The sequence below is a fragment of the Buteo buteo genome, chromosome 8 (assembly GCF_964188355.1).
Source record: "Buteo buteo chromosome 8, bButBut1.hap1.1, whole genome shotgun sequence".
In the NCBI taxonomy this organism is placed as follows: Eukaryota; Metazoa; Chordata; class Aves; order Accipitriformes; family Accipitridae; genus Buteo; species Buteo buteo.
The window spans coordinates 6,279,790-6,297,128 of NC_134178.1; the positions used below are offsets into that span (position 1 = coordinate 6,279,790).

At 34.2% G+C, this 17,339-nt stretch overlaps 1 protein-coding gene across 12 annotated transcripts in view; it reads right to left on the reverse strand.

Moving 5' to 3' along the window:
• The window catches only part of DMD (dystrophin), a 1,298,312-nt gene that overhangs the window by 643,589 nt on the left and 637,384 nt on the right, over window positions 1-17,339 (reverse strand). For all 12 annotated transcript variants that reach the window (XM_075033523.1, XM_075033524.1, XM_075033521.1 and 9 more), the window contains 2 exons: window positions 13,003-13,197; window positions 138-310 (listed from right to left, as the gene is read on the reverse strand). In XM_075033523.1, the coding sequence (XP_074889624.1) occupies window positions 138-310; window positions 13,003-13,197 (368 nt within the window). The remainder of the gene's footprint in view (window positions 1-137; window positions 311-13,002; window positions 13,198-17,339) is intronic.

Genomic DNA, 17,339 nt, shown 5'->3' on the forward strand with positions numbered 1-17,339 from the left:
TATGCTTAGTTACAATAAAGTATCATTTGCAACTTAAAAATATATTTCCACAAAAAGAAGACTAGGAAACAATCACCAACAGTAGGCCAAATACCAATGGATGCCCTCAGAAATTGCAATTTTTAAAAGTTACTTACGCCTGTCGGTCCCGGTACATCTTGTTAACTTTCTCCCACTGGAAATTCAGCTGAGTCAGCTTTTCTTGTATATTTGCTGCTTCTCTTGGTGTAGCACTTTGCAAAGCCGGTATCTTCTTGTTGTGAATAATGTCTATATGACCCAGCAGTCTCCCCAGGCTATCTTTAATGCTCTGTAATATCAAGTTTTTTGAAAAGAAATACAAAACATTGTATTTATAAATAATAAAAAAAAATTGATGATTAAAAAAAAAGAGATGAAAGTGCTAATTAAACAATAGCTTTGACAACAATAACAGTTTTACAATAACCAGGTAGTAACAACCGAATGTCCATCCTTTCTTTGAAGACTTAATAAACTATATCTGAGAAAGGTGATAGCTGGAGGGGAAGCAAACCGCTATTGACTTCAGGCACTCATTAATTCCTCTATGCCAAGGTAACAGCTGTTTTAACCCCATTTCTTCTTAAGAAAGCAGAACAAAGTCCCATTTTACAGACTTATGTTTATGTGTTCTTTATTTTGCTGTTAATGCTTCTTTTATATTTGTTTCAGCAGGTATTAAACATAACAAAGTAACAGCAAGAAAAAAATAGTTTATCAGGTATCACTGGCTTTGTCTTTTGCTGGATATTCACAACCCAACATTTACCATTCTTCAACTAGTCAGTTCTTTGTTGTTTCAGAGAAAGACAAAATACTTCACAGTGCACCTACCTAACTGCACAATGCCATGTGCTGGAAGACCAAAAGAAAGAAAACCTGAATTTGCTCTGGACCTTTAGCATCTTTAAAATGTGAAAGCACTTAAAACTACATATGTTGTCAATTACCATTAATTATCCATTTATCAATCCATTCAGTCCCATGACTGAATTATACAGGTTTTATTTTTGCTCTATAAAGCAATATATAAATATGCTATTTCTATTCTGTGAACTAGGCAGTGTTCAACCTCTCTCTTTCTACTAAATCCTTTAGGATCATTTGAATGACTGAATTTGTTAGAAAACCCAATGTTGAGGAAAAATATTGTCATAAACTGAAGTCATACTGACTTCAGGATAAAAGCATTAAATGTAACAAAAAAATAGCAGAGACTTCCTCCTTGTGAAACAAGACGGATGCAATTAAATCCTCAAGCAGAGGCATTCCTGCCACGTTTCAGTCTGCCATCCAAACAGGCATAATTTGGTACTTCTGTGATTTCCTTGTTCTTTATCAGAAACATGACACAAATATTTTTTTGAATCAACTAAAACCTGTGAGTTACATAAGCTTACCGTTCAGCTCCTCATTATGAGTATCAAAACCAGAGAAATAAATGCAGGTTTTGGAGGAAAACCATGCCTTTTATGCAACTAATTTATACATGTGTCATTTCTTTACAGTCCTGGTAACATACATTATATGTAGCACTACCAGAGAGGAAACACAAGCAAAACAAATGTTTCTGAAATGCACTTAATAATTAATTCTTTAAATTTTCATTTCTATTTCTTGTAGGTAGCCACTTCCAGCCTCAGTGTGACAAGACACTTGTGCTGTTATGGGGATTTTATTTTTCTCTCTGTGGTATTTGTGTTTGGAAGGAAAACACTCTCTCTTCCAGACTAGTCGAGACATCAATGTAAAGGAAGAGCGTATCACAATTGCTGATATCCTTAGCCAAACAAAAATCCTTCCCTCAATGAAGTCCATTCTTTTGAAAAGCTATGGCTGTGGTTCCTTACAATGCTGAACTTTGCAATATACCTTTTGCTGCCTGAATAAAATGCAGCCAGGCATGAAAGAATTCAAATGTTTTGGATTGATGACTGCATCATTTTGGTTTTAGTCTAAAGTTAGACTTTCTTCCTTTCTCTAATGAAAGGTTAACAACTATGAGATTTTGTGCATTCGAAACAATAATTTGGATGATGCAGACAAAGCTCACAAAAGATTTGTACCAAGACAAAGGATCTGATATACCACTGAGCAACTAAAAGCCTCACATAATTCTTGAGACAGATATATTCAAACAGCAGTGTAAAAATAAATGTCTCCCTACTCCATTTACTGTCATAATATTTAGCCATTTCTTACCATTCCTGCTTTTTAATGAATTCTTAATACAGGCGTGCATGTGTCTCACTGAAACTGCTGCACAGAGAAAGGAATATTCTCCAGATAAAAATCTACAGCCATATTCAGCTCTTACCACAGAATCATAGAATGGTTTGGGTTGGAAGGGACCTTTAAAAGTCATCTAGTCCAACCCCCCTGCAACACGCAGGGCCATCTTCAACTAGGTCAGGTTGCTCAGAGCCCCATCCAACCTGACCTTGAATGTTTCCTGGGATGGGTTGGAAGGCACCTTCAAAGACCATCTAGTCCACGCCCCTGCCATAGGCAGAGACATTTTTTACTAGATCAAGTTGCCCAAAGTCCCATCCAGCCTGACCTTGAACACTTCCAATGATGGGGCACCCACAATTTGTGGGAAACCTTTCTCCAACCATTTTGCCAAACTCCCTACATTTCCAATGCCACTACCTGTAACTCTTCTATTGTGTTTCCGTCCCTTATTTCTTCTGAAATACATAAGCCTCAGAATGAATACTGAGAACTTGTAGCTGAGAACTTACCAGCCTAAGTGACCAAAGGCTCTTAGTCTCGTTCAACACAAAAACAATCTTCAGTTGCTGCACACAACTCTGCAGCAACTTTGTTCCAGAGATAAGGGAGAATGCAGATTTGACAGAATTACGAGAAGCACAAATTGTGTGCGAGAAGGTCTTTCACACTAGCAACACTTTTGAAAGGAGGCAGTGATCAAAGGATGCTGTGTTATTTTACAGTAAGCAGAAAAATAATGAGTGGTAGAAAGCCAAACAAAAACAGAAAATTAAGACTGCCCTCTAACACTCTGTCACAGTCTGGTTAAAGCCTGTAGCTAAAATCTAATGGTTCTATTTCACCATGCATAAAAAAATCAGATTTGCCTTTCCTTCATTTGTGAAGAGCAGGCATCAAATTTGAAGTAATACAGGAAAGGTTTTGGAGGTTATAATGTACCAGAAATAGAATAAAAAAGCCCATTAGCATGAGTGGACTCTTCCTCAATCTGCTGCCAATCCTGTCATGGCAAATGAATCTATCCCAAGAGTCCCTCAGCCATTCTCTCACACGGATTCAGATAGACATGGGAAGTCAGCACTGAACATCTGTGTTTTAATTTCCCATGGGTGGTTAGGAATAAGAATGCTGTAGTTATTTAGGTGCAACAGAATTCCAGTCTACACATATGCTATCCAATGGAGTTATTAAAGAAACTAAAAGCTGTACTAAGCATTGACAAGTACAATATTCCATCACATTGTTTTGCCTTCCTTGCATCTCCACTAAAAATTATATCTCAGATATACAGCTTGTGTCTATAGCTAATACAAATGAAAAGTAGAATTGTCTTTTATTAGTTTCAGCCAGAGACAGAAATACAGCTAGTCGATTTAATTTTGGAAAAAAAAAGTATGAAAAAACATGTTTTCATCTATTTTAACTACAACTATAAAAAAAAGGATAACTTTGCTTGTTCAGTGTCCTTCTGCTCACTTAATTCGAAGGACAAGCATCTCATTCATATGCCAGCACATTACAAAAAGGATGAAATAAAGGTCCAGTCCTGCAAACTTCTGCTCATTGGAATAATCTCAACTATATAAGCTGAAGTCCAGAGAACATTCTTGTGATAGTATCTTTTACAGCTAGAAAAAAAAAGGGTCCTTTTTATACTAGTTTGTTGCAATATTTTAAAGGCAATAAAATTTCAAATAGTACATTTTAAAAAGACCTTTATGATCTTATATCATAAAAAGGAAACTATTTGAGGAGTGTAGTAATCACAAATTATAACAATTTAAATGTAGTTTAAAGGGTAGTTTTACTTATGAAAACCTCACAACAAGATTTTATTTTTCATCTTTTAGGTTTACTAGTATTACTGAACAGAAGATGAGGGTGTATACTCCTTTCTAATAGTTCTTTGTCAGAAATAATGAGCATATAATACTCAATACAAAATTAAAAATCACAGCTCCAGTTCACTTTGTTAAATTGGGGGAGGGGGTGTGCTCAATTTTTTAATGGAATTCATTTTTAAAATATTATACACATTTTAATTAATATATGTATTAATTATTTTAACTTTAAACTTTCTACAATTCTTGAGCTAAGTCAATCATAACATGAATAGTGCTACGCTTAGAATTTAGCAAGTAGATTGAAAGCAAACAGGAATTAAGCCAGATGCACAAAGTCAATCAAACTGTAAAGAAGAGAGGGTGCCTTGAGGAATCTGCTACCTCACATTTCTATTCATTATTCCAACACATGATCTTTGGGAAAACTTTCCAACTCTAAATCTGTTAAATTATATGCTTTTTGAACAAAGTAAGTAATGTAAGAAACAGAAATGGACTTTGAATTTGCATAACTATATTATTCAGTAAAATACATTGTAGAATTAGGTAAGAAAAAAGATATTTTAAATCTGAAAATTATTATTAAAAGGCCAGAAAATGTTGGTTTTAACCTTAATACAGGTTAAGGAAGATATAGAAACAGCTTCAACAGGTGCTACTCAAGAGAAGTAGGAAATAAGCCGACAATTTTTTAAATACCATAAGACATAAATTACCAATAAATAAAAAAATAAGGGTTTATAGTGACAGCAGATTTTTCCACATTATTGCTATTACCAAAGTAATGAAATTCTAGAAATTCTGAATTATTTTATTTTGTTTGGATTGTCTTCTGTCATGTGTTCTGATAATGTTCTGAACATAACATGATATTCAGACAGCAAGATATTTATGATTTACTATTAAGTATCTAGAAACATTATTTCTCTGACATAGGAATTTAAGTCATGGACCAAGAAATGTATTTCATGTTATACACCTTAGAGTTTATGTATGTTATCCGGCTAACTAAAAATGATGTTCAAAATAAGTATTTGAAAGAAAACCAAAAGCTTAGAATTCCACATACTCAAAATGTGGAAAAAGCCCCAAAAATTCAGAAGTTTTGCATGTTAGTATTTACATTTCCTGTCCTTTCGTTCCCCTTTACTTCCCCACTCAGAAACCATTCCCCGAAGGAATCACCAGGAAAAAAGCCTGAGCCCTATCATCCCAGGTGGACCATGCTGAGGTTCTGATACTCTTGTGTGTGTATAATGTGGTCACTGCTAGGAGCTGCAGGAGAACTGAGGAAGCTGCAGGGAGAAAATGTTTAGTAGCCAATATGAAAACAATGATCTGGCAGATGGAGTGTCAAAATTGGCCATTAATTTCACTGGGATGGCAAAAAGCATAAACCTGGTACAAAAATTACACTGTGTCAAATTTCACATCCCTAGGAAATGACAATTAAAAAAAAGCATGTCTCTTGACGGGTTTTGGTTAAACTTGGAAATCAATGGGTTTTTTTTCCCCATCCACATTTCCTAGAATGGAATAAACAAGTTTCTTGAAATCTATACAGATGAAACAAAAGAAATGTAAGACAGACATTCAGCAAAGGAAATTTCAGCCCTGTTGATTCAAATATACCATAGTTTTAAACATTTGGGGTTTCCTATACAGAATATCACACAGCTTCAGTAACAATTCAGAATGAAAAATAGATACCAAGTAATCCAAAATCTATTTCCTTTCATAAACAATGAGTTACTCTTAATTTAAACAAATATCCACTTGTGTCAGTGTTATTAAAAAAAATTTTGATGAATGACCTTCTTTGTCATGATACCAATTATTCGTACCTCTCCAAAAATCTCACCAATTTAGTCTCTTCTCCTTTAGGTCTCATTTACATGGCGCTGACCTTTATTTTGCCCTTCTCTGAATGTTTTCTAATTATTTTGTATACTTTCAAAATATTTAATAGTCTTTCAAAATGAAACATAATATACACAGCAAAGCTGTACTACTTTGTGAGAAAGCGTTCAATTCTGAATATAATTTTTTAACTCTTACTACAGATCAACAGCTGCTTTCTGGATAAAAAAATGAAGACTGAGAAAATATTTTGGAGGTATAATTCAGTCCACAATGCACTGAACTATCCAAGACTCTTAAGTGTCAGGTGTAATTGAACTTATTCCTTTCACTATGCCTTATATTTTACCTGCCTGTCACCATTTTCCTATCATTGCTCTGCTCCATTGTTTAGCACTGCTGAAATTTTTTTGGATGTTCATTCCTTTTTCCTGGTTTTAATCAAACTAAATTGTCATTTTCAATTTGTTCCAATGTACTGCACACTCTACCAAAACATTTAATAGCTGCATCAAACAATACTATCTGTCATGCAGGTTTCTAAGTGTCACCCTACTAGCAACCTTCTTCCATGTATAAAATTTGGTATACAATAAAGTTGCTGCAGAGATGTGTGTAGCTACTAGGCAGAAGCTTTTAGTCGTAGAAAGCTATTATAAACTGGACAGACTTCATGGACAGTCTGAACTAAACTGAAGCTCTTCCCAGTCCCTGAGTAGGGAGGCCTTCTCTCTCTCCTCCCTTTAAGTTCTGTATTCTAATAGGTGCCTTCTGTCTCTGTTGACTTGACTTCTAACTCTGCAACTCCTCATTTTTCTTAATAAAGAAACTTTTAAAATATCTATGTAAACTATACTTACCAATTCCTTTCTATTCTGCATTTATGAATTCTTCTGATTCTACTAATGCATTTTAATTTTTTTTGTAAACACATCACTCACAACATCTCATGTCTAGATAACATGTTCTACAATTCTATGGTAATGAATTTGATATAAAATCAGTATTTTAAAACAATGGGTATAACAAAGTGTACTGGTATATTATCAGTACTACTAATATGAAGTGACAGGGAGATAATGATAATTATCCCAATCATTTTCTCCTCCAAATTACTTGAGAAATATTTTAGAAACAACAAGCACTTAAGACAATCTGAATGCCTCTAAGTGACAAAATGTGGTTGCCATTTTAGAAAATTATTAATTAAATTATTAAAGTTCATTAAATTATTAAAGTTATTACACTGTATTTACTATTTTGTAAAATATAAGAATCAAGTTCCTTATGAAAATGTGACAGCAAGGCTCTGAAATAATTGCATAAAAAAAAACCCACAGAAAACTAAAGAAAAAAATACTCTGGGTTCCTAAATCTCTAGGGCTGCAAATACTATAATATGTTATTCTTCAGAGGGGAAAAAAAAAAAAAAAAAAGATAAAGGAACATTCCATAAAGCCCCTTATGACAAGTAATTTGAATCCATAGGTCCTGAGAAATGTGACTTACATTTAGCAGACTAAAGGAAATACTTATAAATAAAAAGAGAATGGCAGACGTCTTGTCTCTGGGATGATTCACAATAAGGAACATTTCCTCCCTTGTCAGCAATCTGTCATTTAGAGTGAAAGCTGGCTGGGTCTGTGTTATTACTCGACAAACCTCATTTGACTTTCCCAGCATAATGTCTCACACTCAGCGTTCCTTAATCAGGTCCACCCAAATCTTGGTTTTATACACTCAGGCCATGGATAATTAAGGTGTTCAATGTTATTAATCTGAACATAAGAAATATCAGGGGATAAAAAAGATTAAATGCCTCCAAATCTTCCACAATTGTATCCCTTGAACATAAAGGAGGCAGCATTTTCACAAAACCTCATCCATGACTAAAATTTTGCATATTTAAAGAACAGGAGAAAAGGTAATTGAAATGTTAAAAGCTGCCAGGACACACTTAAGCACTCAAGTTAAGTCGCCTTCTTTTCAGTAGGTCTTCATATCAGCTCATCTCATCCACCCAAGAAGGCGCTTACTGTGTTTGACATGTTTATTTAATCAAATGAAAAGTAATATATGTGCCTACCTATGTTGGAATTGTATGGGTTTTTTAACCAAGTAGATCAAATTTCTAAATATTAAAAATAGCTGAAATACATTTAGGAACTTCAGAATTGTTAACAGGCATATCCCTAAATGTTTAGAATTAGTGGCCTACGAACAGGCATATAATTTCTGATTCATATGTCAGATTTTTGCTTTTGTTTAGAGCACAGCTGATACAGACAAAGAAAGATAATACAGCTGACCTTCTATAAATGAAATCCACAACTTGATGGCCAAGAAAAAAAAAAAAGAGATCTTATATATTTGTTTATGCACAAACCCATGTATCTCACACACACCCCCCATCTATCTTTCACGTTGAAGAGAATAGCTTCAAGCAGTTAGTTATCAACAACGCCTTGGGAGATTTTGTAACATGGTTAACAGAAGGGCACAAAGCTTTAATTTTTAAGAAAAAAGGATAACAGAAAATCATTAGCAGCTGAAGTGACAGAAGCCTTTGGGGAATGATCCATCTCATTACTCTTGAAAAGAGAAATCTGAGTGCTAGTGACTCGAACACCAGTTCATTTTCACTACCTGGAAGTTGTCTTCATCTGCCAGAGAAGGACAACTTTCTGTAAAATTCAGTTCCTTGGCTATTTGTGTACAAATCAGCCAGCAAGCACTGTGTTACTGACAGATGTATTTGGAGTGTGCATTTGATTACACTCAGTTCTAAGTTATGGTTACTTGGGTTTTACTGAGCTGCAGGAGAAAACCACTTTGAATGTCACGTTAGGTGATGTTTCTTGATAAGAATCCCTTAATAGACGCCAAATATGTATTCCAATGTGCAAAATTAAAAATACACTTGTGGCAATCCAAACATTTGTAGATTGATGCTTCATAATTATATATCTAGCAGATTTGTTACAATATTTCATGCTTTTTGTACTAACATGAAAACCAGTAACAGCACAGTTGTTAGCAATCATGAATAGCTAGAAAAATTCCACAAATTACTTACAAATTTTAAAGTCTGTATAGAACTATGAGTTACAATATCTGTCTGGTATGGGTATTATTCATTTAATAAACCATTTTGAAAGGGGATTCTGGCTGCCGGAATCACGGATGTGTAATGTGTACAGTAAATTCCCTGTGTCCTGGAATAAGACACAGTAGAAAACTATGCACAAAAGTACTCTATCTTCATCTACCAGTAGATGAAGAATTACCAAAAAAAGGGGAAAAGAAAGGGGGGGGGGGGGGGGAGGAAACAGAGTGTGAAAATATCTGTACTTAAAAATTAACAGCAAACAACCCAATTTTTAACAAACTAAATAAAGACCCTACTGGAAACACTCAAGAAGATGAACTAGAAAAAGACCTGTGAGAGTGATTATGCAAGAAGTTACATCTATAAGAAACCTATTTCTCAGATGGCTTTCCATATTAAAACTATTACATCATTGAAAAATATTACACCTAATGTATAATCATATTCTACAATACAATGTTCCTGCTAAAATTAAGAATACTAAAAATAATAATAATAAAAAGAAATGCCTAATATGTATGGGCCCTACTGCAGGTTTGTAGCATTTATTATATAAAGCAACTAGCCTCAGAAAGTAAGTTTTAAATTCACAGTTAATATAAGTAAGTAATGAACAGGCACGACTATGCCATGACTATGACAGTGATCCTTAACATGAAATTCTACTAAACACTTTCTCACATATGGCTATAAACTCAAATTAGACTTCTTAAATTCCAGATCAACTGTTTCATTTTAGCACACTCATTTTTGCTATGTGTTAGCAAACAGAAGTACATGTTATTTTAATTCTCTGGTTAATAAATGTATTTATTTCAGTGTATACATCTTCCACTAAATAATCTGAAGCTTGAACAAGACAAGTAGCTTGCATGAGATAATCACCACACAGGAAACCTTTGGCTTAGTATGAGCAATAAAACTTGATTTTCTAAAACCAGAGTAAGTTGAATATATGCAAATTTGTATATTCATTTAACTTTCAGGAAGCATTTGGGACATCCATTGCAAGGATCCCAATAAGGATTATTAGCTAAATTCTGAAGAATTTTATCCCTACACTTGATCAGGTAACAATGACAACCAATTCCAACCAATTCTACATGGGCAGCTCAAAGATTATGAACTCTATCAGTATGAACATCATCAATAGCAGAGAGAAGTACAATGTTTGTGTGCTTGTGCTTGTCCTATTTTGAGAGTATATAATTAAGCCAAATTTACTAATCTTCAACCTATGAACCCTATTTTTCCATACAATCAATTGGAGTTTCATCTTTGACAGAACTGTAATATTTAAATTCTTTGTTAAATACTGTAGGTACAGTGATGAAGGAAAACTGAGGTACTATGTGTCTTAATACTTAAAAGAGCTTGTAATAGGATAATGGAAACATTGCAGTTGCTGACTTTATAAGATAAAGAGACAAGACTTGTTTTCTCTATCTGATTTTTCCACTCCCTAAAGCTTAAAATGAAGAGAACAACATTCCTATGAGCTGGTTTCAGTAGATTTACTAAATGTGCCCATAAAACCATTATAATTTACTAAGCGTTAGAAGCCATCAGATTTTTGCTGCAAAGACTATTTTGCTATTTTACATCCCTTTGATATAAAAAGTCAGTTCTAGAATTATGTATGACAATTAATAAAAGCAATTTCTAATTTGTATTTGATATTTATCCTATTGGATAATGAGCAATCAGGTTTAAGTCTTACTGTGCATATTTATTTTGGAGAAAAATGTTCAAAGCAGTTACCACTGAAAGATTATTGTAAATAAACTTATTTTTCCTTTTAAGGATTCATTAGAATGGATTCTTTCTGAATGGGAGTGAAAAAAAATCACAAACTCAGTTTTAAAACACAGAGCTATTCATGACAGTTCTGTAATTTGATTCATGCAAATCTGTCAGGGATAAAAATCAACCACAATTTAATTTCAAACCTTTCCCAACCAGCTGCTGAACAATTTATGCACTACTTTTCTATTTTTACTGCAAGATAATGACAATGATGAATGCTTTTCCTTGGAAATAAATATTCATTAAGCAGGCTCAGATCAAAACTGTACCCTTCCAAAAGCCCACGAATGTGCAAGATCCATTTGCCTCTTCTAAGAGATTTATTTGGGAGGAAGATGGAACTGTGCCCACAAATGCATCTCGTAACAATTTAATAGTTCAGTTAAATTAAACCTATGGCAGTACTTACTTGTAACCTCAGTAATCAATATTATTAAAGTTGGTGTCAACTCCAATAATACCAAATATATGTGGGTGAACAACAGATTAGTTATGGATATAAATCAGATCAAGATAGCCCAAATGTAAAGCATTAAGAAGCATTAAAAGGAAGTCAACTGCCAGTAAACTGCTTGAGATAGGTCACTGTTTTTCCATCCAATCTAGTAATGAACATAAGTTCATAGACAAGGACCAAGTGGTAGCTCATTAGCCGTGATTTACACGGTCTAGGACTTTTTTTGTGCAGAAGAGTCATTCTATCAAAAGGAATTGTTTAAAATGAAGAATGACAATAACACTGGCATGTTGTGTGCTTCAATACTCAGAACCCCTTTCATCTACTGGTACTAAATCAGAAGTGGTAAACGGCCTACCGTTATTTCACACAGTCCTATTACCAGTTACATGCTTCCTTTGCTCCAGTACTTCACTGTTATGCTTCACTACACGTGCCATACTGCCTTGCTAGGAAACTGAAAACACCCTAGTTTTCAAGAGCTAATAAGAATATTTATATATATGTGTGTGTGTGTGTATACAGATGCCTAAAATGTATAAGATCTATGCGTGTATAAGAATTATAAATAGATGTGATTTTACAGAAGCTAACAACAGCATTTGGATGTGGTTTTGTTACATTTCCTCTGTTACAGAAATGGATAAATGGGCTCCTACAGAGGACAATTCAGAGCACCCAGCCAGCGCCCCTGCCCTGATTTCTCCCTCTGAGCTTCTTTTCCTTATAGCTGACTGTAGGCAAATTCCAGCCTCTTTAGGCTAACGTTTCCTTTTGTTAAAAACTTTCCTTCCCCAAAATAATCACAGAAAAATAGAAGTGTGGTCTTCTCTTCATGCTGGATGACAATTTGAAATTGCTGTAATTATATACAGCGCTTAAGCATGATTTTTTACAAGGCTTTCCTCACACAAACATTATTCTGCAAAAGGTGATAACTCATTCATCTACTTAGGCTTACAACTTTAATCTTATTCTCTTCTTACGTCAATTCTGTGTTGGAAAAATTCCACCACTTTCAAAGGATTTCACTGTTGCAAGCGATGAAGAAACCAGACAGTATTATTTAAAGTCATAATAACAATACTGAATTAGCTTTTTCTTAACTACATTATCTATCTACTGGATAATATTTTCCCTTTAGCTAATTAAACTGTAACGATTGCACAGAGTACAGCCCCAATCAGACTTCAAGAATTTTTTGGTCTAGCATGGAATGGAACAGCTAAATTTTACTTGGTTTTGTTACTGTTTTAATAAAAAATATTTTAAAATCAAACACTAAAATAAAGCTGCCAAGATTGGGTGTGGATAGGGTTACTTATTACTTCAAATTACAAACACAACCCCAAAACTTTAACCACAAATTCACAACTTTAAATATAAAACTGCCCCTCTCCATCCTTTCTCCCCCATTCAAGGATGGACTTTGCAGATACCCTAATGCTCTTGTCTTCCAGGTGAAACAGATAAAAATAAATGAACCCTACAGCGTTCCTAAATTTTGCAACAATGTGCCTTCATATATAAACATCCACATACGCATACATGACAGAGAGGGGCTGCACACTTATAAAACAGATATGTCTCAGAATGAGCGCAGGCTGCCAATACAAAGAAGCCCCAAAATAACGGAATCCAATCGTTGCAAGAAAAGCTTTCCATCTTACCTTGAGACACTCTTCTTGTTTGAAGAGGTCCTCACAATCCTTAGCCTGCAGAACCGGTGAGTTAAGGCGCTCTTCTACTTCGGACAAGGCTTGCAGAAGCTGAAGGATCTCTGCCAGGTATGTAGAAGGCACATGAGTGGTTTCCACAGTCATAGTTTCAGTCACCACAAAAGTTGTATCTTCAGGAACTGTTTGCTAGTATAGATATACAACAGAATGCTTCCTTTAGTTTCTTAACACTACGCAAACCTATAACTTAATGCAATTTCCAGTTCACAACCTAGAAACAATTAAAAATAATTTCTGAGGACAAATGCAGGAAATATTTGAGGGTTCTGACATAGGTCACTCAAGCTCCACTAGTCTGTTTGAAATGGCAGGTACTAAAATTAATCCATGCAAAAGCGCACAAACTTTTCTTCTCCTACTCTCCAAAGAAATGAAGATAGGAAATGCAAGAGTACTCTGAGATTATGGTGTTACTGAGATTTTAGTGCTAGCCCTTTCATTTTAAATCATCACACCTCTTTAAGAATCTGTCCTTCGTTATAGAAATTCCAGGCATGCCAGGCCTAAAATACTAAATCATTTCAAGGTGTCAAGTAAAATAATGACTTGTGTAAAGGACACAATTTCTTAAATAACATGCAACACAAAACAAATAGGTCAACTCAGTGCTTTCAACACTATACTAAAACCTTTCTCTTTAAACTAGAAAGTACAATCTGGAATGTCGTGATTTGAAAGGACTTGAATGCATTCATATTTCTAAAAGAAATCCCAGCAACACACCTCTTCAGGAAATTAGGATTTATTTTTTTTTTTTTTAATCTGGACAAATATGAAATAGACATCCTATTCTGAAAGCACATGCATATACCAATGTAAAGAAATCACAGAATGTTTTGGTTCCAAGAAAATAGATAGTTAATCTATGGCATTTGGAAAGATACTAACATATAAGGTGACAAAATAGTGATTGTTTATATAAATTCTCTGCATTTCTGATTTGATATGTTTATGGATCATAGATAAAAAGTAATAACAAAATTGTGCTTTGGAGCAGGGAGAACTGTGATTGCTTCTTTTAACTAAACTCCAAACACATGATCATATGCATCTCCATTAGAAAAGGCAAAATTTAAATGATATAAAGTTTTTGTGACTCTGTAAGCATAAGTTACTATTTATTTGTTTTGTTACATCGCATAGGATTCCTAGTGTGGGACCAAGATCCATTGTGCTTGATGTCTGTCTGCTCAAAACCAGAAACTTTACATATTGAGGACCTCAAAGAACTGTTACAAGCAATTGCTGGTAAACTTTCTTTCAAAAATGGTATTATTTAGATGCTTCAGTCCTAATACAGATAATCACGGATTTTGGAGCCATATATGTGAAAGACAATGGATCAATGGTCCTGAAGAAAACAACATCATTAGTTAACTATACAGCATGTAAAAGAAAACAAATATAAACACTCTCTTGCACATACTACCTCAGCACGGTGTCTCATTTTAGTTTATGTATTTGCCCTGTCCATCCTTTCATGACATGTTTCTCCCTTCAGTTACCAGGCCGAGTCATCTGGTTCTTCAATTTTCTTTAGAATCTTAAAATATGCATATACACACTCTAGAAGATGTATGCATATCACATCTAAAGCCCATGAAGTTATCTGTAGACTTGTGTTATTCTGCTGCACTTCTTATGCAAATTTAATTGCTTAGCTTACACTTTTCTCACTAAATGACTTTCTCAGTACATCTGCTAACACTGAAACCTCTCTAATTACCATATCACTGCCATCATTTTTATTATTTAAGATAAATTGCTTAAAAAAAAAATTGTGTTTGCCCCCCATATGTTTCATGAATCACATGATCTGCAAAAATAAGACTTTACCCCAGTAAACCTAAAGAAAAAGCTGTCCCAGCTGATTAAAAAATGGGAGATTCTCAACAGGCCACTGAGGCATGCAGCAATATATTTTCAATCCTCAAGACCACACTGTGACACTTCTACTTGTAGCAAAGAAGTTTAGATCCACATGAGGAACGTGTTAACTATAATTGTATTTTTCTTTTTGGCTCAGAAGACAGAATATTTATGTTCGCAGTAATGAAAAGAGCATGCTAGGTGTAGAAGGTTATTCACTCAAAATGAGGTCACATGAATATGTAAAGTGACACACAAAATATAATTAGTTTCTATAGTGGTATTAGTTTAATCTATTTTTTTTTTTCCAACCCAAATTTAGGCTAATAACTATGTACATGTGTATACATACATGTATATGTGTGTACATAAAATAAAATCTGTGCCTTCTTGTTCTAAATAATTCCTGAAACCAGAAAAAAGTTGAGCGGAAATCTGATGTGTGAGCACTTCATGGATATCATGCTTAATTATTTATAGTATTGCCAAAATTGGGTATCTTTCAATCGCTGCCACAAAGAACTCATAAAAGGACGCTTCAAGGCAAAATTAATTAAAATCTGAAGACAGAACTGAACCTTGTATGACATATATGGTTTAGTAATCCCTCAAAATACGTGTAATATTTAACTCCCATCAATGTTAATGAGATGTATGCAACTATATATTCATACTCCCCTTTACAGAAAACTTTACATTCATATTTCTCACAGCTGGATGATTACACATAAAGTTCTACAGAAAACAAGACTCAGGAGTTTTCTAGTTCAAGCAAACCATTAATGTTTATAGTGTCAGTTAAACTGTAAAGTATTACAACCAGATAAATAAATGGATTGATATTTGAAAGTAGAGACCTACCAGAACCTGCCCTCATATTTGGCAACATTATTTAATACCTTATTCTAAAAAAAAAAAAAAGTATCAATCCAAATTAATGAGTTTCTGAATACTATTTAAATGAAAGAGTTGGAAATTTGATACCATTTTAGAAATCAGGGATTAAATTTCTTTGACTTTAGTGGGTTTTTCAATAAGTCACAGGAGTTTCTCTCCTTCTACCCTTCCCTTATTGACAGTAGCATAACAGAAGCCAAGGCAGAAGTTGGCATCTTGCACTAAGGAATGGAGGGTAGGCATATCCAGAACTGACAATTTTAACCAGCAAAGAAAGCAAAAAAATTCTGGCTTGTCCCTATGTTTGCTGGAATTGCCTTACTGTAGAAGATACAACAGGCAGAATCCTTCCCTATATTCTGGACAAGCAACTTTACTAGAAATGCATAGCTGAAATTGAATCATATACTAACACTGTAATGAGAAAAAAAATTTAAAAAAAAAAAAAAAGAAGGAAATTGTAGCAGCTGGTAAACCACTACCATTAAAAATAATATTCATTCAGTAAACATGTATGTCATTACTAATGCCAAAACGGTTCATAAGCAGCAAGGTAGGTGAACATTTTTGTAAGTATTAAAAATAAATAAGAAAATGGGAATTAAAGTTTTAGATAATCATTTAAGAATCGTTTTGAGTAAGTTGAATCTGACACAGTGGCAAAATACATTAGATAGTTACTTGAAAAAAACTCAAAACCAAATAATATTTAAAAATAATACATAATTGAAATAAACTGTTAAGAATTATGAGGAAATGCTGGTGTAAGTGGCCATTTCCTATACGGTTATTTCTGCAAAATACATTTTTATTGATATTAATTTATTTTGTATTTTTACTTGATTGTCAGCGATATAGTGATGTGCAAATTATTTCTAGTCTCTGAAAAAAAAACCTTCTTTTGGGTAAGGCTTAAAATTTCATGCATTGCTTTTCACCAAACATTATCATCTCTAGAATAGTAAATTGGATTTTCTTCCCCATCATTACATATTTTTAATTAAGGCACAGGATCTTTCCATAAACATAACTCCACTTACATGGGAGAAACTGATTTTATTGATAGCTACCACATCCTACCAGGTGCAACACAAAGACAAGAAATATATCCATGAACTGGCCCTTACAGAGAAGGCCAATAAGCAAAAAACCAACCAACCAAACAAACAAAAAACCAACAAAAAACCCTACAGGAATAACACAGGTTTTGCCCACAAAAATGAAACATCCCTCCCAAGAAGCATCTGTGATGATTATCGCCTACATCTAGAACAGATTACCTGGTGGCGTCAGAGCTAACTAGCCCTGGAGAATGCTGTTAATTGCCTTTTAGCACTGGACAACTCAGTGTTAAAACACATTTCACCCACCTCAACATATCCGTTTCCTTTCCTCTTTCTGCAGAGGGAACAACCCCAACATCACTTTTGCTGTTCAACAGTTTACACCCAGAAAGCCTCCAACCTTTTTGCGTTAGGCCTTGACAACTGTTCCATTTTTGG